The sequence below is a fragment of the Pogoniulus pusillus genome, chromosome 27 (genome assembly GCF_015220805.1).
Source record: "Pogoniulus pusillus isolate bPogPus1 chromosome 27, bPogPus1.pri, whole genome shotgun sequence".
Lineage (NCBI taxonomy): Eukaryota > Metazoa > Chordata > Aves > Piciformes > Lybiidae > Pogoniulus > Pogoniulus pusillus.
Window position 1 is genome coordinate 3887709 of NC_087290.1, and position 27647 is coordinate 3915355.

Genomic DNA, 27647 nt, shown 5'->3' on the forward strand with positions numbered 1-27647 from the left:
TTGGCACCAGCACCTGGGGGTTGCACCCGCAGTTGCCGGGTCTGTCCGAACGCAGCGCGCCTGGCAAGGGGGCAGCAGCCCCGCTCGGATGCTAGAGTCCCCCCGGCAGAGGGCTCTGGAAGTGACCGAGGCACCGTCGCCGGCCACGGCCATGCCAGGCTGGGCGCTGCGTGTCCCCAGGACACCCCGGGGCCGGGGCTGCGTCGCGGCTGCAGGCAGGACACGGCTCGGCCGCCCGCCCGCTGCGCCCTGCCCCGCGCACCCCGCGCACGCCACCTAGCGGCCACCGCCGGCAGCGTCCCGCCGCATCCCCGCACCCGCGCTGCCGCCGCTACCGGCGTGGTTCCCCTCTACCCCCTGCACCCCGCATGTGGCAGCGGCTCCTGGCTTCACAACGCACTTACACCTCCTCGAACCCCCCAGCCCTTCTCCCAGCAGTCCCCCCCCTGTCCCTCATCCTCCTTCTGCCCGCTACCACCCGAGATGTGAGACTCCCCTCGCCTCCGGTGCTACCCTGGGGGAACCAAATCCCCTCGGTGCCACCCAGGGTACGACACCCACTCCTCCCCGGAGCTACCCGAGGTACTACTGCCACCGGTGCCACCCGCGATGTGGGCCCCCCCCCCGCGGGGTACCACCCGTGGTAGAAAACCCTTCCGGTGCTATCCGGGATGCGGGACCAACCCCCGCGTACCAACCCCCCCTAGGGTGCCACCCGGGGCACCAACACCCCCCCCCACACACCCACACCTCGGTGCCACCCGGGCACGCGGTGGCACATTGGGGTGGGTGCAGCCCTCCTTTGCCCTCCCCTTTGGACTGCCTTGGCAGTTTCCTCCCCGTCTCCCCCTTCCCCCCCTCCTCGTCTCTTCCAGCTTTTTTGGCAGAGGCTTGGGAAGAGCAGGGAGGGAGAGGAATTAAAAAAAAAAAAAAAAGGCAGAAGAAGAAAAAAAAAAAAAAGAAAGAAAAGGAAAAAAAAAGAGGGAAGGGAAAAAAAAAGGGAAACTAACCAACCAGGCAGCCCGACGGGCTGGAGAGGCTTGTGTGTGTTTGCCCTTTCCTCATGACGTAGTGTCCTGTGTCTCTCTCTCCCCCCTTCTCCCTCTCCTTTTCCCCTCCCTCCTTCCAAACCACCCCCCCCCACCCCCCCTCCCCTTCCCCTCGCATCCTTGGAAGCAACAATTAAGCAGCTCTGGGATAAAACACACAGCCCGCGGGAGCACGGGGGCATTGCTTCAAGAGATGGCAAAGCAGGCAGCTGCACCCCTCCTGCCCGGAGTCGTCCTCCTCTTCCTCTCCATCCTCCCGGCTTCTCAGCAAGGAGGTAAGGAACGAAAAGGTTTCTTCCCGAGCTCCCTCCAGCGCTTTTTCTCTGCGGGAATCGGGGATCCGCTGCTGCGCTCCCACCCCGGACAGCCCCGTGCCTTCCCCGGCTGCGTGTCCCTGAGCGGGGACAAGAAGCCTCCTTGCGCTGCCCTGGGGGCATCCCCGAGCTGGGGCAGGCAACCCCCCTGCCCTGCCTTGGAGGCATTGCCCGGCACGAACGGGCAGCCCCCTGCCCTGCCTTGGGGACATCTCCGAGGGTGGGAGTGCAGCCCTCTCCTTGAGTGTCACCTCCCGGGAGCTCTTTTTGCCCCTTCACCCAGCCGGTGGCTTGTGCCATGCCCGGGTGGGGTGGGATGTCTCGGAGGGAGGTGGCACAGGGCAGTCCAGGCGTGGCTCCGCTGCGCCAAGCTGTGAGGTGCTGTAACCTGGCGAGAGGCTCGCGTATGTGACAGGCTCGGGGTCTGGAGATGCTCAGGGGCACGAAAGTCTCAGGACACAAGAGGCTTGGGGACACGAGAAGCCTGAAGACACAAGAGGCTCAGGGACATGAGGGTCATGAGGACACAAGTGGCTTTTGGACACAAGAGGCTTGGGAACACGAGAGGCTTGGGGACATTTAGTCAGGGTACAGGGCAGGGCAGTCAGGGGGATGGCCACCAAGCCTGCACGGGGCTGACCAGTGCAAGGGACCAGGGGAGCTGGCACCTGTGCCCTCTGCCCAGTGCGTGGGCAATGTGAAGCTACAGGGCACAGGGTGAGTGGGTGTCCTAAAGTCCATGCCCTTGGGGCTGGTGCAGCTGCAGAGCAGCTCAACCCACTCCAGCTGCAGGCTCTGGGTGCATGGGGAGGGGCTCATACTGCCCTTATGCCACCAGCACTGGGTTCATCCACCAGCACATGACATGGATTGTGGCTCACTAGCTGCTCCCTGGCTGGGCAGTGGCAGTGGCTATGTGACACCCCAGCATGCACAATGGCAGTTCTGGAGTGGGGAGGTAAAAATCACTGCAGGAGTGCTCATTCCACAGCTCCAAGTGACAACAGCAGAGCCACCAGAGCAGCAGGTGCCTGTCCGGGTGACTCATGTCTGGTGGTGGGGCCATGAGCACAGGCAGAGATGAGGACAGCAGCTCTGAGCACAGCTTGGTAGCCCACGGCCACAGTCAGGCTGGGCAAAGGGCTGCAGGGTGGGGGCAGTGTGGGCAGGAATGGAACAGCCACCTCCAGGGAGCCAGGTGGTGGTTGTTTCATGTCGTGCCATGGAGAGCATGCAGTGGGCAGAGCCACCATCAGTGATGGGCTCAGTGACAGAGCTGTCACATGAGGCTTTTTGGCCAGACAGGACAGAGCAGCAGAGGAGAGGAGAGGGCAGGGTCCCATGGGCAGGGGAGGGCAGTGCCAGGGCCATGTGTAGCACCAAACAGCTGCAGGCTCTGCCTCTCCTTGCCCAGGGCAGAGCCCTCGAAGCTCCACAGCCAGCAGCTCAATCTACAGCTCCCTGATCTTTCCCAGTGTGGTGGGCTCTGGGGACCCCAGCCATGGGCTGCTCTACCCTGGCACTCTCAGGCAGGAATGCTCTGCTCTGCCTTGCTGAAGCACTGTGGCTTTGCTCCCCAGCTCTCAAGCAGTGGCCAACTGGGACAATCTCAGGCAGACTTTGGCCCATGGACAAGATCCTGCAGCAGCTCCTGAGCGGTTTGGGGCTGCTGGCCCCACTCCAGTCCCTGGCTCCTTCTGCAGGGGTGTTTTCTAGTCTGGGAAGCAGCTCATAGAAGAGGTGGCCCTGGCCCTGGAGATGGTCCCAGTGCTGATGGGGACACCAGAGAACTTTTCTTCATGACTGATGTCTCTGCAGCCTGGTGTCCTGCATGGGCACAGGGCAGGCTCAGCCATGCTCCTTGCCCTGTCTGCCCTTGGGCTCTGAGCTGGGACAGAGGCACAGTCAGTGGCATGCTGTGGAGGGACACCAGAGTGCTGTCAGGGAGATGCCAGGGTGCTGTGGTGTGCACCCAACCAGGAGGGGGTTCAGGACAGCATCCTCCAGCACCTGCTGCCAGAGTGGCTCCAAACCAGGCTGGGAAGGAAGAGCCCCTTGAAAGATCTCAGGGTTGAGGTGGGAAAGTGGGGACATCCCTTGCACACACAGACTGTCCCCCTCAGAGCAGTGCCAAGGGGCTGAGCCCTGGGTTTCAGCAGCTGGTGGTACTTGAGATGCTAGCAGCAGTGGGTCAGGATCAGCCCCTGCTTCTCTGCACTCCCCAGGGAAGCAGAACTGGGCACCATGAGGACACACATGGCCAGATCCAGGCCACTGCATGGGGAAGCCACTGTATCTGTCCCTAAAAGTTGCTAAGTGCAGCATGTCCCAGTGTTTGGAATGGACCATCTGTCCCTCAGTGCTTCCACTCATCCTTCAGTGCTTCTCATACCAGATCACAGGGGATCCCCCCAGAATTAGTGGGGGACAAGAGGGACCTGAGGGAGTCCCAGCCCTGCAGGCTCTGGATGGGTGCAGAAAGGCTAGCACCATGTATGTTGGCATTGTAGACACCCTCTGAGGGCACCCAGAGCCCCCAGGACGCCCTGGGGCCAGCAGTGCCAGTTGTAGGGCTGGGGTGGCATCTCCTTCTCCCAGCCAGGCACTTCTCCAGGGCACCAGTTTGCTGGAGCTGCTCTCTCCACAAACAACTTGCAGGGTGCAGCTCATCTGCCAGCGCTCAGAGATGAAAGCTGAAGCCTTGATGTGGAGGTTGGAGGGGTGCCAGGCTCCATGGAGCCCCCTCTTGTTCCCCCCCCCCACCAAGCTGCTACCAGTGAGCTCAGGCTGGGATGCAACAGACCTTCAAAGTTGCTTGGAGACTGCATATTTCCCAAACCCTTTCTCCCAAGAAAAAGAAAACAGCAGGGTGAGGGAAGAGAGGAAGTGTCTGTAGTGGCTACACACTGAGCCTCCTCCAGAGTGATCAGCCACGGGTGCAGGGAGGGTGGTGAGGTAGAAGGTTTGGTGAGGGTGTGAGCTGCTTGTGTCCTGTGGTGGACTCTTCAGCTCAGGCTTAGGCTTGAAAGCTGTTGAATAGAGGAAAAAAAAATATATCTGTGTCTGGCTTGGAGTGGAAGCTGCAAGCAGTGGTGCAGGTGGAAATGGTGCAATGGCAAGGGTCAGGCTGGAGCAGCACAGGGGACTGGTGTGGGTATTGCAGGTCTGTGCCACAGAGTGAGTGAAGAACAAGGTCAGTTTCTGCAGGCAAGGCTCCACACCACATCCTGAGCACCTCCAAGGCTCAAGCCCTGCACATGTGGGTGAAAATTCTCCTGCCCCTGACTTGAGAAGACATCCCCAGGGTGGGTGCTGGGGGCCAGCCCTGTGCTCTGCTTGCAGCCAGCACCGACCAAGCTATGAGATGGAAGAAATCTCCTTTGCCAGAGCTCCAGCAGGCTTGGATCAGAGAGAGCCACACTCAGGAGGCTGATGACTCAGTGTCCCCTTCCCCAATGTGCTGAGGGAATGTGGGATGGAGAGGCTAAAGGGGGAGACCAGCAAGAGGGCCACTGGCATAGCACCATGTGGCCTTGGGGAGCCCATGGTGCAGCCAGTGCCAGGCACGTGGGCTGCTGTCAGCACCTGAGCGGTGGTGGAGATGCTGAAGGGTGGAACTGGTGATGGTGATGCTGAAGTCAATTTGGCTGCTTGAGGTTGGTTCTCAGCCAGAGAGCTGAGCAGGTCAGAGACCTCTGTGCTCCCTGGCAGTGCCCCAGCTGGGCTGTGGTCACCGCCTCCCCACAGAGACAAGCTCTGTTCTAGCAGTGCCAAGGCAGCTTGTAGCAGAGCTTCAAGAGTAGAGTGCAGAGCTGGCCAGGCTTGGCAGCAGGGCTGGTCAGGGAGGGCAGCAAGTGGGGATCAGCCTCCTGTGACGGTCTTGAACAAAACCCTCACCTCCCCCAAGCCCCATGGCATCCCCATCCCAGCCATCCTGCCGCCTCCCAGCCATCCAGGCTCCTGCCAGGACTTGCTGACCTCCTCCACGCCCTGATCTGGCTGTGGAGATGGAGGAGCAACAAGCACACCCCCTGTAATCCTTCAAAAGGACCAGACCTGCCTGGAGGCACTGGGGTGAGCACAACACCTTGGCCCTGGGATGGTGTCTGGGGGATGCCTGGGGAGGGGGCAGCCACAGCGTGCAGGGTCCACAGCACCCAGAAGGGTAACAGGAGTGAAGGGCTGAGTATGGCTGCAGGCAGGTGTCACCTGGACCTTTCCAAACCCCCCCCCCTGCCCCCCAGGAAGGCTGTGAGCAGTCCTGCTCTGTCCAAGTGTCCCAGGGGTCTCTGCCAGGCAGCAGTGACAGAAGGGTAGGGGAGATCAGCCTGGAGTGCCTGGCATCACCCCAGCACCAGGGACCTTATCTGGCCGTGGGGTGTTGAGCCTGGGGTCACCACGGGGACCGAGCACAGCAGGGCCCCTCCCTGCTTAGTGGGGGACAGTCACTGTCAGGGGGCACGGGGGGGTGGTCCCTGGGCAGAGAGCTACCCTCCCGCTGGCTCTGGCTCCCGGTGGCAGAGGGGAGTCGGCTCCCAGCGGCGGCTCGGGGAGGGCTGCGCTGTGCGGGCGCTGGGAGTGTGTTTGGAAACAAGCATGATGCTGGGATTTGTTTTTCCAAGCTGGGGGTGGAAGGGAGGGGGTCGGTGGGAGGGGGAATGTGCCGGGAAAAGAAGCTGCTCCATAAAGCCCTGGCCAGCAGCCGGGCTGGGCTGTGCCGTGCCAAAGGGGGGAGCTGGCCGCAGGGTGACCGAGCACATGTGCCCTGCGCTCCGCAGGGACAGCAGCTGCTCCGCGCCTGCTTTTAGCCGGCAGGGCTCTGGCAGGTGATTTTTGGGAGGCGCAGGGCATCACTGGGGCACGCAGGAGCTGTGTGACAGCGCCTGGCACGGGTCTTGTGCCCGCATGTGTGTGTGCCGGTGGGTGTGTGGCTGTGCGTCCTGCTGCTGTGGGGCTGTGTGTCCTGCTGGGAGGTGTCCCACCTGGCCGGCTGTGTGCGTCCCGACACGCGTGTGGGCGCATCCTGGTGCCCAGTCTCTGTGTGGCTGGGCTGGGCGCCCATGCCAGCTGCTGTGGGTGGCAGGGAACATGTGTGAGCAGGGCCCAGGGGACATTCTCATCCCTGCCACCTTGCAGTGGGCATCTACTGAAGCAGGGGGCTGCAGGGTGCTCTGGGAGAGCCCCGGCGTTTGTAGCACGCTCGAGATGTGCAGCACAAGGTGACTTTCTGCCACCTGCTTGGCATCTGGCTGTGCTGGCTGCTTGCCCACCCCCGGGGCACCATGCAGCCTGTGGTGGGCTTGCCAGGGCTATGCAACTGCAGGCACACAGCTGCTGGAGGTGCCAGCTGCACCCTCCTTCCTGGCTGGGGTGCCAGGGAAGCCTCTACAGCCACAGAGGAAGATAGCAGATCCTCAGGTCCCACAGCCATGCCACTACAGGATCCCCAGCACCCACCCACCTTCAACTCCATCTTCTCAGCCCAGAGCAGACAGGACAGATGGGTGCAGCTGGCCACTGGAGTGCTGGCCATGGCATCCCTGCACTTGCCTCTGGCAACTCCCAAATCCCCCTGCCAGCCCCACTGCAATCCCTGCCAACCATCCTGCAAGTCCTCCTGCACACCCCACAGCAACCCCCGACCCCCAGCCCCACGAACATGCTCCACCCAGAAGCAGAGCACCCCTCTGCACTGCAATCTCCCTGTGCCATCAGCTCCCCTGCAAGCCTCCACTCCACCCATGGTCCTGATGGAGCAGCAGGGACCACCCCAGGGCATGGCTCCCCCCAGGCCTGCAGGACAAAGACCTTTGCCAGGCTCCAAACCAGCCAAATAATGTTGCTGTGGTGCCCAAGCACAACCTGTGAACATGAGCTCTGGGTGCCCTGGGAAGTGATGGGACCTGGGTGCTTATCTCAGCTTCACAGAGATGGGCAGAGGGACACAGGTGATTTTGATGGGTCTCAGTACTTGCTCCCAGTCCTGCTGGCTCTCCCCACTGGCGACTCAGCAGGCAGCATGGGCACAGGGCAGCCACAGCCAAACATGCTCAGCTTTGCCTGGCACCAGTGTGGGCTGCAGAGCTGAACTGAGACAGCCTCACCCCCATACCCATGCCAGAGCTATGTGAAGCCAAAGGTGATGGAGATGGAGCTGGCTGTGGTATGGGACAGGTTTTGGGAAGCAGGACTGGGCAGCAGCCATCCCTGCTCCATGCCAGCTCTGTGTCCCTTCCTCCCTTGCAGGACTGAGTTCTGCTGACCCCTCCACCAGGATGCCCTCCCGGGTTCCCAGCTGGGGCACCTCCAAGCCCCATCACCAGTGTCACAGTGGGCAAACTGAGGTGCACAAGGAAAGGCCCCTGCGTGCCCCACCTCCACAGGCAGCACCTTCCTGTCCCAGGAGGTGCCCTAGCTCCAAGCCCTTGGGCACACTTGGATCTCTGGAGGGGTTGTCACAAGGCTCTCTTTTCTGACAGGGGTCCCTGGTGCTATCCCGGGAGGAGGAGTACCAGGAGCAGGCTTTTTCCCAGGTAAGGGGCTCCAGGCAGAGTTGGGGTAGTGGGCATCATCCTGCTTGCAGGGATGGGGCAGGTGTCTGGGGGAGTCCCCAAGCACCTCTGAGCCAGTACAGAGAGCTAAAGACCTGACAGCTGGGGTCAGAGGACAAGGAAATGTCCTTTTTGGCTGCTGAGCTCTGGGTGGCTGCACCAGCACCAGCTCAAGGATGAGGGGACAGGACTGGATGGCAGTGCCAGGCTTACACTGGTGGTCACCAACCAGGAGCTGTCACCTACCCCTTACCTAGCTCTGTCCATGGGAGCTGCTCAGAGGCAACAACCTGTCCCCAGTGTTTCAGCCAAAAGCCTGGGGACACCTCAGGGGGAATGCCCCATCCCCTTGCACCCTTGAGAGCCTCTCTGCCTCCTTATGGGTTCTGAGAGCCTGGCACAGGCGAGTGGGCAGTAAATGCTCACAGGGATGGCTGCTAACACTGTGCTGTTGCTTGCAGGTGCTGGAATTGGAGGTTTGGGAGCAGGTGAGTGGTGGGACCCCTTTGCCCAGCATGTGCTGGACCAGGGAAGGGGACATCACCCCCAGCAGAGCTGCCCTGCAGTGGGCAGGAGGTCCATCCTGAGGTTGGCACTGTCCTGCACCGTGTGCTGCCTTTGGGCAGTGCTCAGAGGAAGGATGGCTCTGAGCCCTCTCCTCTTGCTCTCCCCTAGGACTCGGGGCTGGAGCAAAACCTCCCAAACCAGGTAGGAACCTTTCCCTGGCTCTCTCACCACCCCTGCCTGTGCCAGTGGCCAGGATGCTTCCTGACCCCTGTTGCCTTCATGTTCTTCCCATGTGCCCAAGGGGACCCTGCTCAGCCTGGGCACTGCCATGGTCATGGCACGCAGCAGTCAGCACATTCTGCCATGCAACTAACCCCTGCCAAGCCCCCAGAGCTGCAAGGGAGCCTTCTTCCCTTGTTCCCCCTGCTTTGGCACACTGCCCTCTGCCCTCTAGCCCCCACAGACTCCTCCATTTTGGGGTGCTTGCTGCCTGCAAACCTGCGCCAAGCTCCTGGGGAAGCTGCAAAGCTGGGTAAAGCTCGCTGGTGCCCACAGGAAGCTGGCAGCACCTTCATGGCAGAGCAGCTTTTGCTGAGGCTCCTGCAGCCCACGCTGGGGTTTGTCTGGTCTGGAAACGAGAAGGAAGGAGAAGGCATTGCCAGGAGACAGGGGAGAGGCTGGCAGGAGGATGCACAGCCTGAGGGCACCAAGTCAGGGGATGCCGGGGCACACTTGGGAGGTTGTGGGGCAGCAGAAGCCCGGGGGGGTGGGGGTGAATTCGGTGCTAACAGAGATGCCCAAGGCAAGATGCTTTCTCAGGAAGAGAGGGCACCTCCCCTCTCTCCCCACCCCAGGGCTAACCCAGGGGCAGGGGCAGGCGCTCAGCCCCAACCCCAGCTCCGAGCCGTCTGCGCGGCGGGGGCCGGCAGCCTCCTTGCGCTGCCATTTCAGCTGGTGGAAAGCAAAACAAGGCCTTTATTTGGGACCTAATTAAAACCAAACGCGGGGCGGCCGCGAAAGCCCAGCCGGAGCAGTGTCCGCAGCGAGCCAAAGGCCCTGGAATTCGCGCCTGGAGGCAGCGAGGGCTGATCAGCCCCAGATGTTGGGAGGCAGCGCTGGCCGCGGCCGCAGGGACTCATTCCTCAGCCATAAACATTTCAGCTCCGTCCCCTCCTGGCCCGACGGGGTGGGAGGTGGGAGAGGCAGAACCTGAATAGAACCAGAGAATCCTGGAGGCTGGGAAAGAGCTTCGGGATCTTCCAGTCGGGCCAGAAGAATCACAGAAGGGGTTGGGTTAGAAGGGACTTGAAAGATCATCCGGGTCCAAGCTCCCCTCCTTCCCCCTCCCCTGCCACGGGCAGGGACACCTCGCACTAGCCCCAGGTTGCTCAAGAGCTCATCCAGCCTGGTCTTGAATGCTTCCAGGGATGAGGCATCCACAGCTTCTCCCGGGCAACCTGCTCCGGTGTCTCCCCACCCTCACCGGGAGGAATTCCTCCCTAATCTCCCGTCTAAAGCCACCCTCCACCGGCTTGAGTCCATTCCCTCTCATCCCCATGGCCCCCTTGTAATGCTGCTGGGCATGTTTGTCACCTGTCCCTGTGCCCATCCTCATATGCCCACTCATAATGCTGCTGGGCATGTTTGTCACCTGTCCCTGTGCCCACCCCCATATGCCCACTCATAATGCTGCTGGGCATGTTTGTCACCTGCCTCTGTGCCCACCCCCTTATGCCCCCTTGTAATGCTGCTGGGCATGTTTGTCACCTGCCTCTGTGCCCACCCCCTTATGCCCCCTTGTAATGCTGCTGGGCATGTTTGTCACCTGCCTCTGTGCCCACCCCCTTATGCCCACTTGTAATGCTGCTGGGCATGTTTGTCACCTGCCTCTGTGCCCACCCCCTTATGCCCACTTGTAATGCTGCTGGGCATGTTTGTCACCTGCCTCTGTGCCCACCCCCTTATGCCCACTTGTAATGCTGCTGGGCATGTTTGTCACCTGTCCCTGTGCCCATCCCCTTATGCCCACTCGTAATGCTGGTGGGCATGTTTGTCACCTGCCCCTCTGCCCACCCCCATATGCCCACTTGTAATGCTGCTGGACATGTTTGTCACCTGTCCCTGTGCCCATCCTCATATGCCCATTCATAATGCTGGTGGGCATATTTGTCACCTGCCCCTGTGCCCACCCCCATATGCCCACTCATAATGCTGCTGGGCATGTTTGTCACCTGCCCCTGTGCCCATCCTCATATGCCCACTCATAATGCTGCTGGGCATGTTTGTCACCTGCCCCCGTGCCCATCCTCATATGCCCACTCATAATGCTGCTGGGCATGTTTGTCACCTGCCCCTGTGCCCACCTCTATATGCCCACTTTTAATGCTGCTGGGCATGCCCTGTACCCACCCTCATATGCCCATTCATAATGCTGCTGGGCATGTTTGTCACCTGTCCCTGTGCCCATCCTCATATGCCCACTCATAATGCTGCTGGGCATGTTTGTCACCTGTCCCTGTGCCCACCCCCATATGCCCACTTATAATGCTGGTGGGCACATTTGTCACCTCTCCCTGTGCCCAGTCCCATGGCATGATGCCATCCCATGGGATGCTCCTGTTCCTCTGGCCTTGGTTGTGCCCCCCTGCCCCATCCTCCACCTCACCCCACCCCACTTCTCTTTCCAGGGGTCGGAGGACTCGGGGGACTTGGCCCACTTGGCCTGCAGCCAGGTGAGCACAGACCACCAAGCCTCTGCCCCACTCTGAGCTGTGCCCAGGGTGATGTCCCTGGAGAACCACCTTGGCATGTGGTTTGTCTCCATCAGATGCTCTCTGTAGCCTGCCCACGTCTGTAGGTGCCATATGTGCTGGGTGCCCTCGAGGTACCAACAGGCAGCCCTGTGGTCCCCCAGCATCAAGACATCCACTGTGGCTGGGTGACCCCAAGCAGTGATAGGCAAGGAGGGACCTGGGGTCCCTATAGTGTCTGCAGCAGAGGGATAGTGCCTGCATGTCACCAGCCAGCCTGACCAGTGCCACAGCAGCTGATGGCATCACAGGGTGTCCCAAGTGGTGTTGGCACAGCTGGTGATGGGTGGGATGTGGATGGGAGCAGTATTTTAGGGGAGGGGGGGGATCAGGGAGAAGCCAGGGCAGGACAGAGCAGTGCCTGCTAACCACAGCCTTGCCCAGCCTAATGCCAGCCTCTAGCACTGCCACACAGCCCCTCATGGCTCACCACCTCCCGTGCCCACTGTGGCTGGCATAGAGGGCAGGATGCCTTCTTGCCAGCCACTTTTCAGGGATGCTCATGCTGGTTCTCCTCGCTGCAGGTGCTGCAGGACTCTTCCCTGGAGGTGCTTATCCCGGGGGAGTCTTCCCAGGTGCTGCCTCTGCTGCTGCTCTCAAAGCTGCTGCTAAAGCTGGTGAGTGCTGGGAGTGCCCTGTGCCATGCCAGGCAATGATTCAAGGGGCTTGGGCAGCCCACGGGGACTTGATGCCCCCTGAGAATCTGGGTTAGGAGAGCTGGGGAGCTGCAAGTGAGAGGTGCTGCTCTCACGGGACTCTGGCAGGTCTTGGCATACTGGGAAAGGGGCATTGGCCACACCTGAGCCCCCAGGAGCAGAGCCACCGAGCTGGTCCCGGTGCCCAGGGCTGGAGGACTCATCCCTGGCACTGCCTCAGAGTGTCCCCATTGCCCTCTAAGTGCCATCCTGAGTTTGTCCCTTCCGTTGGCCCCATTCTGGCCACCTGTAGCATCTCACACTGGTACTCCTCTTCCCAATGCCCCCAGGTGCTGGCATTGGTGGCGTGGGTGGCATTGGTGGCGTTGGTGGTCCCGGTGGCCTCGGGGTCTCCACAGGTAGGAAATACTCCTCGTCCTCAGTGTAGCCAAGCCTGGGGCAGAACTGCCCCCACGCCTGCCAGGGCGGGCAGGAGCCGGTGCCGGGGGGCTCAGGGGGTCTCTGCTGCCTGCAGGTGCGGTGGTACCGGGCGGGGTACAGCCCGGGGTTGGCGCGGCAGGGAAACCCCCCAAAGTACCAGGTAGGTGCACGGCCCCGAGAGCAGGGGCCGGGGTGGGGGCGGCTCTGGCCGAGTGCTCATCCCTGGCTCTCTCTCTGCCGGCAGGTGCTGGGATTCCCGGAGCTTTCCCGGGCGGTGTGCTCCCGGGTGCAGGTAAGCTGAGCTCCGACTCCTGCTGCCAGCCTCTAAAGTGCTGTTCCTCACTCCACTGGCAGCGCCTCAGCCTCCAAGGGGGTCCCCAGCCCACAAGCAGCACCCCGAATCTGAGGGATTCCCCATTCCACAGGCAGTACCCCAGTCTCTGGGGGGATCCCCATCCCACCAGCAGCACTTCAGCCTCTGAGGGGTCCCCATCCCACCAGCAGCACTTCAGCCTCTGAGGGGTCCCCATCCCACCAGCAGCACTTCAGCCTCTGAGGGGTCCCCATCCCACCAGCAGCACTTCAGTCTCTGAGGGGTCCCCATCCCACCAGCAGCACTTCAGCCTCTGAGGGGTCCCCATCCCATCAGCAGCACTTCAGCCTCTGAGGGGTCCCCATCCCACCAGCAGCACTTCAGTCTCTGAGGGGTCCCCATCCCACCAGCAGCACTTCAGCCTCTGAGGGGTCCTCATCCCACCAGCAGCACTTCAGCCTCTGAGGGGTCCCCATCCCATCAGCAGCACTTCAGCCTCTGAGGGGTCCCCATCCCACCAGCAGCACTTCAGTCTCTGAGGGGTCCCCACCCCACCAGCAGCACTTCAGCCTCCAGGGGGATCCCAACCACACCAGCAGCCCTTCAGTCTCCAGGGGGTTCCCCACCCTGTCAGAAACCCCCCAGCCTCTGAAGGGGTTCCCCATTACCAGCAACATACTGACCTCTGAGGGGGTTGCAGGCAGGAGGACCTGGGGTTCTGGGGCTCTGGTGCCAAGCCTTGTGGGAGCAAGCAGCATTAGCAGCAGGAGAGCAGCTGGCATGGGCCATGCCAGGGCTGGCATGGGCCAGCCAGAGGAGGGGAGCTGGCATGGGCCATGCCAGGGCTGGTTTGGCCAGCCAGAGGAGAGGAGCTGGCACAGGCCACACCAGGGCTGGTTTGGCCAGCCAGAGGAGAGCAGCTGGCAGGGGCCATGCCAGGGTTGCTTTGCCCAGCCAAAGGTGGCGTGGGAAGGAGGGGGAGGAGGTGGCTGGAGGAGGGAGGAGGAGAGGAATTCCTCACTGCAAAGTAATTTGGGGGAGGCAGACTTGTGAAAACAAGAGGTTTGGACACTGTCAGGAGGAGAAGTGTGTTGCTGCTCAGGAATGTCTTTTCCGTGGCTGACAACGTCTGAGCTCTAATGGAAGACATTTGTAAGAGGCAAAAAGCTGAGAGCAAACAAACAAACCACCCTCAAAACCTAACCCAAACGACTGGGAGGGCACAGCCTGGCCTATTGCTCCTGGAGGGCTGGGGTTCAGTGGGTGGAGCCCTCCCTTCCCCCCCTTTCTGGCTCCCATCCTGCCCCCCAGACTGCCTTGGCTTGCAGAAAGCCACTGAACATTACCAGAGCAAAGAGTAATGCCCAGGCTTGGTTATACCATGGGGTGGTCTGGCACTTTGGGGTCACAAATGGGATTCACTTGTGGGTGCTTTGTACCCATAGTCACCCCAAGCTCCTACATAGGCAGCTCTGCCCCTGCCCCAAACCTAAAGCATAGGCACTGCCAGTGCTGGAACAAAGCTTTCCCTGGCATCTCTGCCCGAGGGTATAGGCACAGAGGTTGGCACAGAAGGGTCCCAGCATCTGTTGGAGGATGAGGATAGCCTGTGGCGGGGTAGAAGGGCCAGTTCTGAGCCAGAGTTGGGCAATGAGGACCGGGGAGCTGCATGCAGGGCTCCTGGGTGCCAGCAATGCCATGATGCTCCTCGGTGCTCACTTGCCCCCTTCGGTCTCTGCTGCAGGTGTCCGTTTCCCTGGTGTAGGGGTGCTGCCCGGGGTACCCACTGGTGCTGGAGTCAAGCCAAAAGGTCCAGGTAGGTCCCCTCAATCTCCTGGGGAGGCTGGGTGGAGGGCAGGGCCAGGGCTGGCTCTCTCCAGCTTTGCCCTCATCCCTATCGTGCTGGGACTGGCTCAAACTCATCCTTGGGGGTCACAGCCCCTCATGACACGTGGGCAAGCAAAGCTGATCTGCAGCTGAGCCCACGCAGGCTGGTTTGCAACCCCAAGAACCGGCAGCGAGGCTCATGTGGGTCCCTTTGTGTTTCCGTCTAGGAGCGGGAGGAGCCTTCGCAGGGATCCCCGGTGAGTGGCCCATCTCTCTTGCCTGTCCTTCTCTTCCTCTCCATCACAGCCGCCACCTCCCCGGGCCAGAAGATGCCTCGGGGCTTCCTGAGCCGCCCGCTCTCCTCCAGCCGGGGTGCCCCGGGGCACTCCCCTTGGGCAAGGACCGGTGGCAGCCTAGGCGCGGGCTCCAGGTGAGAGTCTGCTGTTGGCTTTGCAGGACTGGGAGGTTTTGGAGGTCAGCAGCCTGGTGTCCCTCTGGGGTATCCCATCAAAGCTCCTAAGCTCCCAGGTAAGCTGCCACAGCCAACGGGGCTAGGGGTGAAGGACCCCTAGCAGTGCCAGGAGAAGGACCCGCCGTTCCCCAGGGCTGAGCCGTAGTGGCCTCGGGTCCCCTGGACCTGGCAGTGCTGCTGCTGGCCCTGGGACAGCAGGACAGAGCGAGGGACACTGGGCAGGTGACTCCAGCAGCAGCCCTGCCTATTGCAACCCCGTGGGCAGCTGCCTGGCTGCTGCTGCTGCTGGTGGTGGTGTTGCCCCCAGCCCGTGAGGACGATGCTGTGCCTCTCTCCGGCTGTCATAAGGTAGGAAGAAGCATGTTCTGGGGACATGCTTTGGGACAGACCACCCCAGGCTGTCCCTACCAGCTCCTCCTGGCATGAGGCACAGCCCTTGCAATGATTGTCTGCTTTCTGTGGCTAACAAGTCTGTGCTGGGCACTGCTGGGCATTCACCTGGGACAAGTGTCCTGGCTGAAGGAGCTCTGGCCAAAGCCACTGACAGCAGGCAGGCAGGTGAGGGTGGGGCTCCAGGCAGGTGAGGATGGGGTTCCAGGCAGGTATCTCTCTGCACTGCCCATCCAAACGAGGCTCAGCCCCAGCCCAGGGAAGCCCAGGGGTGTTCAGTGCCCCTTTCCCAAGCTGGGCTGCTCGAGGCCCTCCATCTCCTAGTCCTCTGCTGGATGCCAGCTCACAGCCACACAGGGACAGGGACAGGACAGACAGCGCCAGGCAGCCACGACTGGGCACTGCACCCCCTCCAGGGGCTATGTTGCCAGCTTACTGGTGCCAAGACCATCCCTGAGGAGCAGGCCAACCAGATCTGTGTGGGACACCCACACCCCTGGGGTGCTTGCTGGGAAGCGAGTAAGACCCGTGGGCATTTTCCCCAGGCAGAGGAGGCTGGAAGGAAAGGAGCCCACTCCTGGGCAGCACCTCCCACTGCAGCACAGGCTCCATCCCCAGCAGCTCCCCCAGCTCCCCCTCGCTGGGGCCCGTGGCGGCGGCGCTGGAAGCACTTGGCCGGCTGCGGCTTCCTCCCGCAGAGGCGCAGCTCCGCTCGCCAGGGCGCCCGGGACCTGCCGCCAGCGGGTCCGCTCTGGCCCCACACCGCCTTTCATGGGGTGCCCGGCGTGGGGAGCAAACCACCAGCACACGGCACGGCCGCGCCCGGCTCCAGCCCGTGGCAGCCCCTGCGGGGGGCTCCAGCCCAGGCGGGACCCCGCTGCCCAGCGGCTGAGCCGCTTCGTGGGAAGCCTTCGTCCCACGCATCGGGGCAGGGCACCTGTCTCCGGCTCCGGGGAGCCCCAGCAGGGCTGTCGTGCCTCTCAGAGGGATCAGAAGGACAGTGGTGGTGGTGTTGCCAGCTGCTGGGTGCCGTCTGGCACCCTGGCCCTTCAGAGGGGGACAGAGGATGCCAGTTTGTCACCCCTGAGGGCTTGGAGCAGTGCAAGGACACAGTGGGCTGGCTGTAGAGGATCTTGCTTTGAGGGTGTGGGCAGAGCCTGGATGCAGCTTCTGGCCCTAGTTGCAACTAGATGATCTTTAAGGTCCCTTCCAACTCAGACCATCCTATGATTCTACGACCCCCATGGCCTGCCATACATCCTCATGACCCCAGTGGGGTGTCTCAGCTGTGGCAGGTCTGACTGGAGAGGAGAGGAAGGGACAGCAGGGAAAAGAACATTTTCAGTGGGAAATCTCCTTCTCAAATGGTTTTCTGCAAATGGCCTGTGCCAGCTCCTGCTCTGCTCTGTCCCCACTCACTTGGGGCTCATCCTGAAGCTGTGGTTGAAATCTGGGTCCCACTGTAGGCATGGAGAGTGCTGCCCATTGCCCAGTGCTTTATCATCCATTTGGGGGTGGTGGGGAGCTGGGCTTCGACCTAGCAAAACCCTTGGAGACCCAAGGGCTTGGGCTCTTGACCTTTGGACTCAATTCCAAGTGTGTCATCCAGTGCTGGACCTGCAGCTTTAGGGTAAGTGAGGTGCTGATGAGGTGCCTCAGGATGGGCAAGGATGTCCCCAGGGTGGAGGCCACCCACCGTGGCTCATGGCCACCACAGCCTGCAACGCCTCCACCTTCCAGCAGCGCTCTGCTGGTGTGGGCTATGATGGCACAGCCCAGCAGGGTGGGGGGGAATCTGGTCCCCATATGCCAGCTGGTGGGATGCGATGGTCTCCTGCACCCCAAGAGACAATTCGGCACAAGCAATCTCGTCCTGGCCGCAGGCAGCCCCGTCCCCACCCTGCCCACAACCCCCTCCAACAGGAGCACTTGGTGTGTGAGACGCCCTCCACCCTCTGCTCTGCTTGAGGTGTGTCCCCGTGGGGGTGTGACAACCTATCGACCCTTCTCAGGCCACTGCCAGCGGCGCTGGGAGTGTGGTGCCGCCAGCTCTTGAGAGCATGGACCCTCTGAGTCACGGGCATCCCCTGTGCCATCCCACGGGGTGGGATCCTGCTCGTTCACAAGGGGACGTTTCCCTGGCCACGACGTTCCCACTCCTAACCCCTCCTCCTTTTTCCCCGACCTCTTAACGAGGTCAGGTTTCAGCGGAGGCTCCCAAGCCCTGATTCCAATTAAAACCTTTCCTTCGGAGCTGGCCGCAGTGCAGCCAGCTGGGTACAGCTCTTGCCGCGGGGCTCCCGGGGGACCCCCTACCGACGCCGGGTCACTGAAGGCTCCTGCAAAGCCGACTCTAGGCTCCACACTCCTTGGAGTAGAGCTGAGAGCAAGCAGCTCTTTTAGACCATCTGCTGGCCCTGCTCTGTCACGGTGGGTTTTATCCTGGAGGATTTGCTATCCCAACGGAAGGAGAAGGAGCCCGGAGGGCTGGTGCCACACGGTCAGCTGGCAGAGAGAGGCTACACTCTGCAGGGTGGAGGGGGCAGAGCCACAGGCAGGCAGGTGCTAACTGTACCTTCTCTCCTCTCCAGGTGGCTATGGATTGCCCTACAGCACTGGTAAGCTGCCCTACGGTGAGTGCTTGTAGCCCTTGCTCTGCCATCGCAGCTCCTTGTGGCTCTGTTGGCTGCCAACCTGGCCCTGTGGCCACTGAGCTCTGAGGTGATGTGAGGGGCATCCTGCTTCCAGGGCAAGGTGGTCCCTCAGGTGACCTGTGCCTTGTCCTGGACCTGTGTCTTGTCCTGCCTTGATGCTTGCAGACCTAACTGGGAGCATCCTGACTTTGCTGGCATCCCATTCCATGGGGCTGGGAGCTGTCAATCCTCTGGTTGGCTCTGCCAATCCATGTCCTGAGCCACAGCCAGCTCCAGGGCTGGTTGAACTGGCATCTCAACTGGGGAGCAGCTGGCTCTGGCATCCCACTCCACATCCCTTGATGGGTGGTGGGGAGATGTTTGGGCCAAGGAAGCTGCTCCAGCTGCCTCCCCTCTCTTCCTGGAGGCAGCACCTGACCTGGCATTGCCTTTCTGTTTGTGCCTGCAGGCTTTGGGCCTGGTGGGATAGGAGCTGGCATCGGAGCGGGAGGAAAGGCAGGGTATCCCACTGGCACAGGTGAGATCCTTTCCTAAGCAGTCCCAGGGACTGGCATGAGCATGGCAGGGGCACCAAGCACCCAGCCATTTTATCAGTTCTTGAATGGGGTGCTGGGCACTGCCTGGATGTCTGCTGGCCCCAGGGCAGCAGCGTTACCCCAGGGACAGCCTGGAGGTGTGTGTCACCTTCCAGAGGAGAGGGAGATGGATGCTGACAAGAGAGGCTGGTCCTCGGGGTCCCTGTGGGATGGGGGAGCTGAGGTGGGAATGCTCTCTGGACCTCAGCAGCTGCCCATGTCCTTTCCCAGGAGTCGGGGCGCAGGCGGCAGCGGCGAAAGCGGCAGCTAAGTTTGGTGAGTCCCCCCTGGCACTTCCATCTGCCTGGTGGGGCAACTGCTGACTCCTTTCCTCCCTCCCAGGCTGGAGTGAGGGGATGCTGGTGGCGTCCCTGCATCACCCAGCTGAGTCTCCTTCTCCCCTGGGCAGGAGCTGGTGTCCTGCCTGGCGCTGGTGGCATCCCAGGAGTTGGTGGGTTGGTACCCGGTGCTGGTGTTGTGCCAGGAGCTGGAGGTGAGGTGATGGTGGGGCTGTAAGTAAGTTTTCTGCTCTGAGGGTGGTGGAACACCAGAACAGGTTGCCCAGAGAAGTGGTGGGGGCCCCAACCCTGGAGTCATTCAAGGTCAGGCGACCTGCAAGGCAACCTGCTCTAGTCGAGGGTGTCCCTGCTTACTGCAGGGAGGTTGGGCCAGGTGACATCTACAGGTCGCTTCCAACACAGTGCGTTCTGTGTCTTGTCCCCGGGGCTTTGGGAGGGTCACCTCCCTCCATCCCACCCCTGACTCTCTCCCTCTCTCTGGCAGTTGGAGGGCCAGCGGCGGCGGCGGCGGCGGCGGCAGCGGCCAAGGCAGCGGCCAAGGCAGGGGTGCTGCCCGGGGCCGCCGGTGTCCCCGGCCTCGTACCCGGCGTTGGTGGTGTCCCCGGCTTGGTACCTGGTATCGGAGGCGTTCCGGGAGCGGTGCCCGGTGTCGGAGGGATCCCCGGAGCGGTGCCCGGTGTCGGAGGTGTCCCCGGGGCGGTGCCCGGTGTGGGAGCTGTCCCTGGAGTGGCAGGTGACGATGCGCAGGAGCTCTGTCTCCACCACCCAGCCGTGCGGGGAGCGGGCGGACGGTGGCTGAGGGTCCTCTCTACCTCGTCCGCAGGAGTCGGGACGCCGGCGGCGGCAGCGAAGGCGGCGGCGAAGGCAGCTAAATACGGTAGGTTGTGCGCAGTGCGAGGGGGTCCCCAGCAGCTCCCAGGGGACCCTCTGCCCCGACCCTTCCCACCTCTGGCACTCCAAGAGCCCCGTCAAGGCAAATCTCCCCTGGGCATCACTCCTCACGGCTCTTTACTGGGAAGCAGCCAGGGATGGGATGTGCCCATCCCTGCTCCTGGTTGTTGTGTCTGGGCTTGGCTTTATCCCCAGGGCAGGACCTTCTCCATCCCTGGGGTTTCTGCAGGCTGCTTGGTGGAGGTGAACAGATGAGACCAAACTCATATCTGTGGGCCTCGGGATTCTTGGGTTTTGTACCAAGTCTGTTTTTCCAGCAGCAGCCCCGTGGCAGGGTCTGGTGCCCACAGGCTCAGCCTCGCTGCCCAGGTGGGCAGAAATCACTGGCACAGGGATCCTTGCCCAGGGCTGCCACCTCCCCAAAAACTGGTGGGATCCGGCAAGTGTATCCAACTTGGTTTAGCAAGACCCAAGTGCCCAGCAGTGGGGTTGGACAAGATGATCTTCAGAGGTCCCTTCCAACCTCTGCCATTCTGTGACAACCATTTCCAAGGGAGCTCCAGCAAAGAGGAGCCTGGGGTGGGGGGGATGAAGGACACAGCCAAAGCAGCAGAAAGCTGCAAGCCTGGGTGCAGAGAGGAGGTAGAATCAGTCCCAAGGCTCTGTGCAGAGTCCCCTGGGAGCAGCCATGCCTGACGGCAGCTTTTCTTTGAGGGCTAAGCCCTTGCTACACATTTCTCTTCTTCATCATGTAGGAAAATAAGCCCACCACGGGCCCAGGGAGGGGTGGGACTTAGGGATAAACTTGGCAGTGTTAGTTAATGGATGTGTCCTCCATGCTGGGCTGCTGGACACCTACCAAGCAGGGAGCCATGAGGACAACCCCTCTGGCACTCAGCCATTCTAGAAGTGTCCTGATGCTTGTCCTTAACAATTCCCAGCAGGTCAAGGCTGTCACTGCACTGGGCAGCTTCCCAGTCTGGCCAGTGCCCTGGGCACTGAAGCCTTCCAGGCAGCTGCTGGGAGCCACCAGCCACTTCTTCATGGCCTGTTTGGCTGCAAGGCTTGATGTCCCCATGATGAGGACCATCTGGAGCCACTCATGATAATGAAGATCATGATGGTGCCCTGTGCTGATGACTTCCCAGCCTCCCTTTTATGACAGCAGATTTTCCATCCTTACTGGGGCCTCTTGGGGGATATGGGACCAGTCCCTCTCTGGCACTGCTGTGCCTCTCTCCTGGCAAGAGGCAGCAGGCTGTTCCTCTCACCACGGCATGATGACAAGAGCAGAGCTGTGATGAGGTCCTACCTTTCAACTGCTGCTGCAAGGAGATCTAACTTCTCCCCTCTTGCTGCCTGCAGGAGCTGGTGTTGGTGTTCCTGGCATTGGTGGTGTCCCTGGCGTCCCTGGTGTCCCTGGTGTCCCTGGAGTCCCTGGTGTGCCCGGTGTGGCTGGGGTTCCTGGTGTGGCTGGGGTTCCTGGTGTGGCTGGAGTTCCTGGCGTAGCTGGAGTGCCTGGCGTGGCTGGAGTGCCTGGTGTGGTGCCCGGTGTCGGAGGTGAGTGGGTGGGCTGGCACAAACTGGCAAGGTGATGCTGGCCTTGCTGGTGGTCCCCTGACTCTCTTCCTTCTACCCTTGCAGTTGGTGGCCCAGCAGCTGCAGCGGCGGCGGCGAAGGCTGCGGCGAAAGCTGCAGCTTACGGTGAGTCGCCATGGGACAGGAGGAGAGCTGCCTGCAAATGGGCAGGGTGGGGGCACCCCTGGCATTGTGGAGGGCAGAAGGACCCCTGCCTGTGGAGCCTGTCTGCTCAGACACATCCCCAAACCTCTCTGCAGGAGCAGGGCGTGTGCCTGGTGTCGGTGTGCCCGGCGTTGGTATTCCCGGTGTCGGCGTGCCCGGTGTCGGCGTGCCCGGCGTTGGCGTGCCCGGTGTCGGCGTGCCCGGCGTTGGAGTGCCTGGTGTTGGAGTGCCTGGTGTTGGAGTGCCAGGTCTGGTGCCCGGTGGGGTCGGCGTGCCAGGTGAGATGATGACTACAGAATGCTTGGGATGTCCCCAGCAGAGTGGGCATCTTGGCCCATCGCTGCCCCTCACTCTGCCCTTCTCCCCCAGGAGTTGGAGGTCCAGCGGCCGCCGCTGCTGCCAAAGCAGCCAAGTACGGTAAGCTGGGCTCGGTCTGGGGCTGTCCCACATCTCCTGCCTCCTGTCACCTCCCCACACCAGGCCAGTGTCTACTCCTTGGGGCTGGAGCCTGGGGCTGCATGAGTTCCCTGTGGATCAGGGCAGGTCCTGGCTGCTCTTCAGGGGTGTGCTCCAGAGAGCTGGGTCTGTACAGAAGGTCCTGGGTTTGCCATCCAAACACCTTCTCAGGCTGTTCACTCTCCCTTCTACCAACCTATCTACACCACCAGCCAGCCAGATGACCACCTCAGCACCCATCTATCTGCTCATCTGTCCGTCCATCCATCCATCTATCCATCCATCTACCTCATCACTAATCTATGCTCCCCACAATCAGGCAGCCACCCATCCTCTCTGTCACCCATCTGCCCCACTTTTTATCCATCTATCTACCCATCCATCCATCCACCCACACACATCCATCCATCCACCCACTCACACACACAGTATCACAGTATCACAGTATCACCAAGGTTGGAAGAGACCTCACCGATCATCAAGTCCAACCTGTCGACACCCACCCACACATCCACCCATCCATCCACCCACACATCCATTCATCCACCCATCCATCCATCCATCCATCCATCCATCCATCCACCCACACATCCACTTATCCACTCATCCATCCATTCACTCACACACCCATATATCCATTCACCCACCCATTCACCCACCCACCCATCCACCCATTCATCCATCCATCCATCCATCCATCCATCCATCCATCCACTCACCCATCCATTCATCCACTCATACATCCATTCACTCACACACTCATCCATCCATTCACTCACACACCCATACAACCATTCACCCACCCATCCATCCCCCCACCCATCCATCCATCCACTCACTCACCCACTCACACATCCATCCATCCACCCACCTCTGCCTGCCCTCCTTTTTCAACACAGCTCCTTCCACCACCTCTCCTGCTGAGCTGAAGCCCAAACCTTTCCCTCTCTCCTTACAGGAGCAGGTGGCCTGGCTCCTGGTGTAGGTGGTCTAGCTCCTGGCGTGGGTGGCCTTGCTCCTGGTGTTGGTGGCCTTGCTCCTGGTGTTGGTGGCCTTGCTCCCGGCGTAGGTGGCCTGGCCCCCGGCGTTGGAGGTGTCCCAGGTGAGGAGGAGGAGGAGGAAGGCAGGTGATGGGGAGAGCCTGGCTGGGATGGTGGTGTGGTTTTCTAATGACAGCCAACAGAAATGAAACTCTCAAATCAAACTGGAGAGAAATTACAGCATTCTCCTTAGAGAGAGAAAACACAGAGCCAGGCATTATAAAGCAACTACCCCATCCATGGCAAACCCCCTCGAATTTCCCCCCATTCCCCAAAAACCTCCATCTACACCCCCCAGTGTTCCAATCCTGCCCCCCCACCCACTGCCTCTGCCATCCAAAGAGGCCTACTGCTTACATGTTCCTGATAAAGTGGCTCCTGCCACACACACACAGAGGGCAGGAGGAGGAGGAAAGGAGAGGGAGCTGACCTTGTTGTGAGCCTGGAACAAGATAGCAGAATTATGGCATTGGATAACAATCCTCTAGTCCCCAGAAGATTTTTTAACCCCATAGTCTCAACCTGGGACATGTGGGAGCAGATCTGGGGCCAGGACAGGTGTGAGGAGGACCTTGGTGGTCTCCATCAATTCCTGGCCGTGCCTTGGGGGATGCAGACAAGGCAGGAGGGATGGGGTCTGTCCAGTACTGCTGGAGAGGACCACCCTGGGGACACTGACCCTGCTCTTGCTGTCTCTGCCCAGGGGTAGGAGCTCCTGCCGCAGCGGCGAAGGCAGCAGCCAAGGCAGCCAAATACGGTGAGTCGGCCACAGGAGCACGCAGCAGGCAGCCCCATCTGCCCTGCGGGCATCTGCAGCCTCCCCAAGAGCCCTATCCTGGCACAGACTGGTCCAAAGGAAAGTAGGGGGCTTCCAGGGTGGGCAACTCATAGTGGGCACATCATCCCATGGGAGTATGGGAATCACATGAGGATGGGAATCTCATAGGGGTCACCCCACACTGTCTCATCCCCTCTCTCTCTGCAGGTGCTGGGGTTGGAGGAGTGCCAGGTGCGGTGCCCGGTGTTCCTGGAGTGCCAGGAGTGCCAGGAGTGCCAGGAGTGCCAGGGGTGACACCCGGCGTTGGTGCTGTGCCCGGATTGGTACCGGGTGTGGGGGTACCCGGTACTGGCATCCTCCCCGGGGCAGGTATGTGCCTTGTTGAAGACCAGCCTGGGGACAGCGGTGCCCGGGGATGCAAGAGGGTGGCAGGCAGGGCTGCGGGTGTGATGGGGGGGATGGTGCCACAAAGGAGGGGCACAGGGGTGACCGTCCTGACTGCAGTGTCATTCTCTTTGCAGGCATCCCTCAAGTAGGGGTGCAGCCTGGTGCTAAACCTCCCAAGTTCGGTACGTATCCACTGCGCTGTCCCAGGTCCACCTCGGACCATCTCTGGGCAGCAGGGTCCTGGCCTCGATTTGTGTCCCCTCTGTGCCCCCTGGTGACCTGTTAGAGGGTGGCTTGTGCATGGGAGATGGCATGGGTGCAAAGTGCCACTCGTGCCACATCTGCTGGACTCTCTGAGGACATTTTTCTCTTGCTCTGCATCGTGGCAGCATCATGCAGAGGCTGAGTCGGCTCTGGGTCGTCCTCTTGCCCTGGGTGCTGTGAGATGGGTGCTGGAGACACCCAGAACTGGTGTTGGGGCCACTGCAGTGGGTCAAGCACTGGCTGGGGATGCCCTGAGATGGTTGAGTGTTGGGCTGTGGGGGCACTGAGGTTAATGGGGTCTCTCTGGCAGGCGTTCCTGGGGCTGGAGTTCCAGGAGTTGGTGGTGTCCCAGGAGTTGGTGGCATCCCAGGAGTTGGTGGCATCCCAGGTAGGTGCTGAGGCCAGGCAGTGGGGATGTGCAGGCAGAGGGATGCTCTTCCAGAGGGAGGTGGGGGTCACAGGGGGAGGGACAGGCACAGGAGGGGCTGAGGTCAGGAGTGGATTGGATGCTCTGTTCACCTGGGATCCCCATCATAGGTGGCCTTGGAGTTGGTGGCCTCGGAGTTGGTGGCCTTGGAGTTGGTGGCCTTGGTGCTGGTGAGTGCTGCTGGCTCCCGGTATTGGGGGTCCCTGGGTTGAGGTACAAGGAATGGAGCAGCCTGCAGGCAGAGTGCCAGAAGGAAAAGGAAATGCATGGGATGGACTGGGTGCAGGATCTCCCCCTGGTCCCAAGGCATAGTCCCAACCCCACCTTGTGTCAGTGTCCTGCATCCTGTCTGCTGCCTGCCCTGCTCCTGGGGTGTGATGGGCCAGGAATGCCATCCTGAGAAGGTACCAAGGGCCATAGCACCACGGCTGCCCACGCCATGGGGGCTGGGGACAGTACTGTACCAAGTCCCCAACCTGCAGAGCTGCAGGTCCCTGCCTGAGAGGGGCTCACAATGGAGTCTGTGCTGACCCCCTCTGTGGGGGCTACACTGACCCCCCCCCTCTCTGACACAGGGGCCTTGTTTCCAGGAGCTGCTGGGAAACCTCCCAAGCCAGGTAAGGAGCAGGGGCTCCTCCAGCTGGGTGAGCAGGAGTTGTGAGCCCCATCCCTGCCTCCATCCCTGGCCCCATGCTCCCTGCCCTCACCAGGCCTCTCCTTATCCCACAGGTTTTGGTGTTGGGGGCCTGCAGCCAGGTGAGTGCCATGGTTTGGGGCTGGAGTGGGAGTGTGTCCCCATCACATCACGCTTGTCCTCTGCTTGCTGTCCTCACCCTGCTGCCATCCCCCACTGTGCATGCCACTGCCAGGGCAGACAGGTGTCTTAGTGGGCACAGGGGCATTTGCAGTGGCTTCTGCACTGAACCAACGTCTCTAGTTAGGGTGTCCCCAGCCAGGCAGAGCTGGGGTGGCACTGCTGTCACAGGCTGTCACTGGCTGTTGCTTTCTCCCCAGGAGCTGGAGTTCCCGGGTTCGGCGTGTCACCGATATTCCCAGGTACCATCCACAGCTTGGTGCCTTGGCACTCACCAGGGGCACATCTCAGCGCCTTGGTGCTCACTGAGGTCACATCTTGGTGCCTTGGCACTCACCAGGGGCACATCTCAGCGCCTTGGTGCTCACTGAGGTCACATCTTGGTGCCTTGGCACTCACCAGGGGCACATCTCAGCGCCTTGGCACTCACTGAGGTCACATTTTGGTGCCTTGGTGCTCACCAGGGGCACATCTCAGTGCCTTGGCACTCACTGAGGTCACATCTTGGTGCCTTGATGCTCACCAGGAGCACATCTCAGTGCCTTGGTGCTCACTGAGGTCACATCTTGGTGCCTTGATGCTCACCAGGGGCACATCTCAGTGCCTTGGCACTCACTGAGGTCACATCTTGGTGCCTTGGTGCTCACCTGGGTTACATCTCAGTGCCTTGGCACTCACTGAGGTCACATATTGGTGCCTTGGTGCTCACCTGGGTTGCATCTCAGTGTCTTGGTGCTCACTGAGGTCACATCTTGGTGCTTTGGTATCACTTGGAGCACATCTCAGTGCCTTGGAGGTCACTTAGGGCACATTTCAGTGCCTTGGCGCTCACCAGAGCCAGATCTTGCTGCATGGTTGGTTCAGGGGCACATACCCAGCCCACAGAGCACAGGGCTCTGGCCACAGCTTGGGGAGGGATCCAGGGGGCTGGGGGCACACAGGGCAGAGCAATGTGGGTGCCCTGTGGATGCTCAGGGCTTCACTCTCCTTGCAGGTGGGGTAGCTGGCCAGCTGGGCTTCGGTGGTGAGTGTCCAGCCCCCAGACAGAGCTTCCTTGGGGGTGGAGGGGGTGCCTATCCCCCTTGCACCTATCTGCTGAGCAATGTGGGGGTCTCACTCATCCTGTTCTGTCTCCCCCCTCCCAGGGAAGCCCCCCAAGACCTATGGAGGAGCCCTTGGTGCCCTGGGCTTTAGAGGTGAGTGCGTGACCTCCCGCCTTTGGTGGGGGTCGGCTCCGGCACCCCCCACCCTTCTCCCAGGAGCCAGGGGGGCTCGGGGGGGTTCACCTGGTGTCTCCCCTCCCCGTGGCAGGCGGCGTGGGCTGCGCACAAGGGAAGTACTGCGGGAGGAAGCGGAAGTAACCTTCTGCCATCACCGATGACCTCATGAACTTTGGTGCTACTGCATGGTCCAGAATGTAAATCCCAAGTAAAGCTGAGACAGCACCTCCCCCCCCCCCCCGACCCCCCCTTCCCCAAAACCCCCCACCCCTGCCCTCAATCCCAGGGCCATCCCCGGCCCCACGTTCCCGGGAGGGATCCCTCACCTCCACCAGTGCCTCGTTGTTGTTCGTGTCCGTCCCCCCCAGCCCCTCCGTCTTGGCAGGGAGTGCGGAAAAAACTGTGGGGAGCAACCGTCCCCCTTGGTGCTATCGCTCCCTGCCGCGTCTGGGCGGGGGTCTTGGGGTGCCACCCCCCCCCCCCCCTGCAGCCTCAGAGCTGACCCTGGAGAGGGGGAGCAAGATGAGGTGCACCCCGTATTGGAGGGAGGGAAAGGGGTCCCAGCTGTGTGTGTGTTGTGGGGGGGGGGGGGGGGGGTGTGCACGGGAGGAATGTCCCTGTCACCTCGGGGTGTCCCCCCTGGAGTCCCTGCAGTGCCCCCGGGCCGGGGGGGGCTGTGGCAGGAGGGGCTCAGTCCCTTCATGTTACTCACTTTGCTATAACTGGGTGGGACGCCCTGTACTGAGGGACTCGCTTCCGACAGACTAATAAAGGACAAGTTTTTAAAGGA

At 61.4% G+C, this 27647-nt stretch overlaps 1 protein-coding gene across 6 annotated transcripts; it reads left to right on the plus strand.

Annotated features, from left to right (window-relative positions):
• Positions 1 to 1021: 1021 nt before the first annotated feature.
• On the plus strand, positions 1022 to 27647 carry ELN (elastin). 6 transcript variants are annotated; one of them, XM_064166189.1, is made up of 34 exons: positions 1022 to 1324; positions 7843 to 7896; positions 8376 to 8402; positions 8590 to 8622; positions 11109 to 11153; positions 11756 to 11848; positions 12217 to 12285; positions 12402 to 12467; positions 12552 to 12599; positions 14365 to 14436; positions 14675 to 14704; positions 14904 to 14975; positions 17901 to 17942; positions 18412 to 18480; positions 18770 to 18814; positions 18948 to 19031; positions 19322 to 19570; positions 19661 to 19714; positions 21094 to 21288; positions 21373 to 21432; positions 21567 to 21749; positions 21841 to 21888; positions 22886 to 23029; positions 23671 to 23724; positions 23953 to 24114; positions 24267 to 24314; positions 24707 to 24784; positions 24934 to 24993; positions 25399 to 25440; positions 25553 to 25579; positions 25838 to 25879; positions 26632 to 26661; positions 26783 to 26833; positions 26949 to 27647. In XM_064166189.1, the coding sequence occupies exons 1-34, from the start codon at positions 1243 to 1245 to the stop codon at positions 26996 to 26998; spliced, it is 2508 nt and encodes an 835-aa protein (XP_064022259.1). In that variant the 5' UTR covers positions 1022 to 1242; the 3' UTR covers positions 26999 to 27647. The 6 variants fall into 6 exon arrangements, with proteins under 6 accessions (XP_064022259.1, XP_064022260.1, XP_064022262.1 ...); XM_064166190.1 differs by having other exon boundaries at positions 17901 to 17927; XM_064166192.1 differs by lacking the exon at positions 14904 to 14975.

What these genes read in the sequence shown, in the direction of transcription:
- ELN (XM_064166189.1), top strand. Translation starts at nt 1,243, where the DNA reads ATGGCAAAGCAGGCAGCTGCACCCCTCCTGCCCGGAGTCGTCCTCCTC. An exon ending in GAAACCCCCCAAAGTACCAG is followed by an intron (nt 12,468 to 12,551) that starts GTAGGTGCACGG and finishes CTCTGCCGGCAG; the next exon opens with GTGCTGGGATTCCCGGAGCT. An exon ending in TGTGGTGCCCGGTGTCGGAG is followed by an intron (nt 21,289 to 21,372) that starts GTGAGTGGGTGG and finishes CTACCCTTGCAG; the next exon opens with TTGGTGGCCCAGCAGCTGCA.